General features: G+C 68.0%; 1 protein-coding gene across 1 annotated transcript; it reads right to left on the bottom strand.

Annotated features, from left to right (window-relative positions):
- Positions 1-955: 955 nt before the first annotated feature.
- MNEG_4337 (hypothetical protein) lies at positions 956-4,081 on the bottom strand (the record flags this gene model as incomplete). Its single annotated transcript, XM_014047181.1, has 7 exons — positions 956-1,621; positions 1,850-1,901; positions 2,218-2,389; positions 2,657-2,762; positions 3,061-3,296; positions 3,752-3,838; positions 4,069-4,081. 7 exons carry the CDS (start codon positions 4,079-4,081, stop codon positions 956-958), a joined length of 1,332 nt encoding a protein of 443 aa, XP_013902635.1.
- Positions 4,082-4,300: the final 219 nt, after the last annotated feature.

The following is a 4,300-nucleotide window of genomic DNA, read 5'->3' as shown; positions in this document are numbered from 1 at the left end:
GGGGGCGCCCCGAGTGCAATGCCTCTCTCTGTGTGCGTGCGGCAATGAAAGCGCGTGTCAAATGGGTCTGGCCGCGGCGGCCTCCCCCTTGAGCCCTGCAGCAGCGCACCTGTCTGCCACAGCCTGGCTGGGCGGGCAGATAGCCCGCCCCAATGACAAGCGCGCGCACGCGTGTGCTCGCGCTGCGTCTACAGTCCTGATCCTGCAGCGCGCCTTGCAGCGTGTGAAGGCGCAGCCTCCCAATCTCCCCCTGCAAAGCAATATATATCAAGTCCAGCAGCGCGTGACAAGCAGGCAGGCGCTGGCCCGGGGCCCCTGATGCGCTGCCGCTGGCCCATTGCTGGGCCCTGGCGCCCGCTGGGGCCCAAACTGCAGAGCGGGAAAGCCGGCCCCGCAAGGGCGGGCCTGGTTGCTGCCAAGCGCAGGCTGCGAAGGGTGCAGGTCCACGCCCAACTTAAAGTGACGCGCGGCCGCCAGGCGAGAGCCGCAGGCCGCAGCTGAGAAGCGGCCACGAATGGTTGGGCGTGCACGGAGCCAGCCAAGCGTACGGCTTGACTGCCATCAGACGGCGGCGACCGCGGACGGGCAGTCAAACGTGCAGCAACCACCCGTGCACGTTTGGCGGCGGCTGAAGGGCGCGTTCGGGGCCGATTCGCCGCGCCGCGGCCCCAGGCGCGCCTGTACGTGCGTGCGCGCCCGCACGCAGGGCTGGCGGCGCAGGCGCCGCGGTGCTGCATTCCTAAATGAGTCTTAGTAACGAAGACAGGCGGGGCATTCGCCCGGCCAGGAAGGTCTGCTGGTGCTCCTTTCATCGCATCCCCTACCGTACCCGGCAGCGGCGCCGCCCGCAAAGCCGCCGCGAGCGACCGCAAGCGCTCGGGCGCCAAGTGGCATTGCCGCGCGGGCGCGCAAAGCGGCGCGGCGCCGTCACCCGTGCCTCCAGGGCCGCAGCCCGCTAGGGCGACCACACGCCTGCCGCTGCACGTCGCAAGTCCGCTAGTACGCCCCATGTGCCCCCCGTGCGTGGCGGTGTGGCTTTTGGGGCCGGCTGTTTCGGCGCCGCCGGCTTGGGCGACGCCTTGGGCGACGCCTTGGGCGACGCCTTGGGCGACGCCTTGGGCGAGGGTGAGGGCGAGGGCGAGCGCGGCTTGGGCTGCGCGGCCTTCGCGGGCGGCGACGCCACGCGCGCATTCGCGGGCACGAGCAGCCGCGCGTCTGAGGAGAGCAGCGCCACGTTCTGCCGCTGCGCCGCGAGCAGCGCCGCCTGCTGCGCCGCGGCCACGTTCGGCGGAGGCGCGGCGGGGGCAGCCGGCGCTGCCTGCACCGCGGGCGCCACCGGCGCCGCCAGGGCTGCAGGGAAGCTCGTCGCCATCAAGACGCTGAAGCCGTTCTCCGCGGGCAGCGACGCCACCGCCGCCGCCTGCGCCGCCGCAGCCGCCTGGGCGGCGGCCGCGCTGGCAATGTTTGGCGGCGGGGCGTCCAGCGTCGGCGGCGGCGCGGGGGGGAGGTCCTTCACCGATGCCCAGGTGTTGTTGGGGCGGACGAGCGCGTTGTGTTTCTGAATGATCCCCGCTATGACGGGGTCGTAGTAAGTGCCCTCCTTAGTCAGAGATTGCGGGTACTGCGCGGGTGCAGAGGGCAGCTTGAGGTCATGTGAGCGGCAGGGCAGCAGGACCGTCATGTCACTGCCCTATCACGACTCATGTCACACACACAAGTCAAGTCACTGCCCTATCACGCATGCATGCCGCATCCACGACAGCTGCATGCGAGGGTCCAAAACGAGGCCATCGCTCTTCCAAGAAGGGAAGAGCGAGGACAGGATATTCGGTATGCAGTGGCTGCTCACCACCCCGAGGATGTCGAATGATGCATGAGACCAGATGAACAGCTTGGACAGCCTGTGGTGTGGGAGACGCAGCATGGGACCGGCAAGCAGGGCCAGGGGTTGAGACAAGGGCAAGGGAGGACCCGACGGGGCCCCCACAGCGCCTCTCCGGAGCCAGGGCGCCCACGGGCGCCCCTCATCAAGAACACATTAAGCCCCGCGCCTGCCGCAGCGCCCGGAGCGCAATGGCGGCGGCGTGGCGGCCGGCCCGCAGGCGAGGTTCTTGCAAGCCGCGATCATGGCCCTCCGCGGCGTCGCGGCAGGCAGGCTGCCAGTGCAGCCGGGCAGGCGGCCCTCGTGGCTGCAGCCGCCAGCTGGGCAACACCCACTTGTGCGTCTTGTTCTCTGTTGCGGACAGCCACTGCGAAACCTTGGCGTAGAATTCGCGCACAAAATTCTTATTGGGTGGGAACGACCAGGGGTCGTTGGCCACAGTGTAGGAGCCCTCGACGCCGGCGAAAGGGAAGGTGGCAATCTCAGAGGGATCCCTGGACGGCTTGCCTGCGGTTGCGAGGTCAAGGGCGGGGGTGGGGTTGCGAAGGCAACCGCATGCGTGTGAGTGAGCGTATCAATCCTGTGTGAATGGCTGTACAGTCAGGCAGCAGTCAACCAGTCGTCGAGGGGGGAATTCTGGCGGGTCTCTGCCATGCGCCAATCACCCTGAATATCAACCAGGCGCTTGCAGCACCGCAGAAGGCGGGACCCCTGCTACCACCCAATGGGACCACCCTGGGCACGCCCATCCCGTGCGGGTGCCAAGACTCGCACCTGTGTCGCGGGAGCCGCCGCCAACGCCAAATTCGCTGTAGTGCAGCTCGATGGAGCCGCTGTTCATGAGGCCGGTCAGGTCGATGTTCATCGCTGCCAGGTCGTCCTGGTGCATCGACGGGTGTGATACAAGATAAACCGCGTCAGGCAAGTTGCTAGACACCCGACAGACACCCGACAGGTCCAGCCGTGACCAAATCGAGGCGCCAGCGCCGCCACTGTGCTGGCGCGCCAGCCGCGCCCCTGCCGCCGCTGCAGCGTCGCCCAGCAGCCGCAGCAGCAGCAGCGCCCATCTGTACCAGATCCCTAGCCCACACGAAGCGCCGTTATAACCACCGCCGCCTCCAAAGGTTGGGCAGCAGCAGCCGCGGCCGCGCCCCGCCGGGCCCTCCCACCCGGCTTACCTTGATGTTGAACGCCGAGTTCTCCAGCTCCTTCGGCGCAAACCCCGGCCCCGTCAGCGGCGCGTAGGCGGAGATCCCGATGAACGAGATCCTGTTCTCTATGAGATCCTTCACGCCCGCCGGGTCGCCGGCGCTGTCCGGCGGCGGCGCGCGGCCGAACAGTCCCATGAGGAATCCGGCGATGGGCATCATGCGGGTCGCGGTGGCCGAGTTCCTGAGGCCCGTGAAGTTGATGCCTGAGGCAGGGGCGGGGTCACAGATGACATCATTGTAAATTTATCTTGTGGGAGGGCTCGGTGCGGTGTGGGGAGTTTGCTGGTTGACGGCGCGGGCCCTCCGGAGAACCGCTCGCTGGCAGGCATGTTCGTCAGGTGGGAGTTGCGCGGCGCCGCCGCAGGCTAGAGGGGCCCCCAAGCGTTGGCACGGCCACATAATTGCAGCCAGGGCCGGCACGGCCGACGCCATTGCTGCATCACCTGGTCTGGGGCACGGCCCCTAACCCTAAGCTCTGCCTAGCCGCAACGCAACCTGCACAGGCGCCTCATCTGCGCTCCCACCCGCTCCGGCCGCTGTCAAGCCTCTGCACCCTGCCCCCCAAGAACGTCAGCGAGGTGGCCTTGGCGCCGCAAGGTTTCCCAGATTTCCCACCAGTCATCAGCATTTCTGGCTGAAATAAATGGCGGTCACGCACCTATACCGAAGAGGATATCCGCCATGGCCCCAACGCGCGCCCGCAGCGGGTCAATCAAGGCGGCCCAGTCGCCGGGGTACTTCATCACTGCGGGAACGGGAAGCACGGCCGACGTCATGGTGATGTCAGAGTGACATCAGCACAGGGCACGGCTTTCACGTGTGCTGTGGGGCTTGCAGACGCATGTGCTTGGATGGCAAGAGGATTCGTAAGCACTTGCGATGGCGGCTGCCTTGCCGAGCGACGAGATTTGAGCTCGCCCTTCGCTATCACATCCATGCGGGGCGCCCGCGTCGGCGACGTGGCCCGCGCCGCACCTGTCGCGCCCATCTCTCCCTGCGTGGCGCGGGGCGGCGATACGCCAGGGCCGGCGGGGAGGCGCGCAGAATAGTGAGTGGTCCGCCGCCCGGATGCACCGGTGGTTTCACGCGCAATGCACGAATCTGGACGTGCGCGGACGGCCGCCCACCCCGAGATCGCTTGCACTCCCAAGGCCGGACCGTCCCGCTTGACCGCACGCCCTCGGGCCAAGCTGCCCCCGCCACGCAC

This window comes from Monoraphidium neglectum (assembly GCF_000611645.1).
Source record: "Monoraphidium neglectum strain SAG 48.87 unplaced genomic scaffold scaffold00598, whole genome shotgun sequence".
NCBI lineage: Eukaryota > Viridiplantae > Chlorophyta > Chlorophyceae > Sphaeropleales > Selenastraceae > Monoraphidium > Monoraphidium neglectum.
The sequence above is the reverse complement of the archived record's forward strand: the minus strand, read 5'-3'. Positions and strand labels throughout refer to the sequence as shown.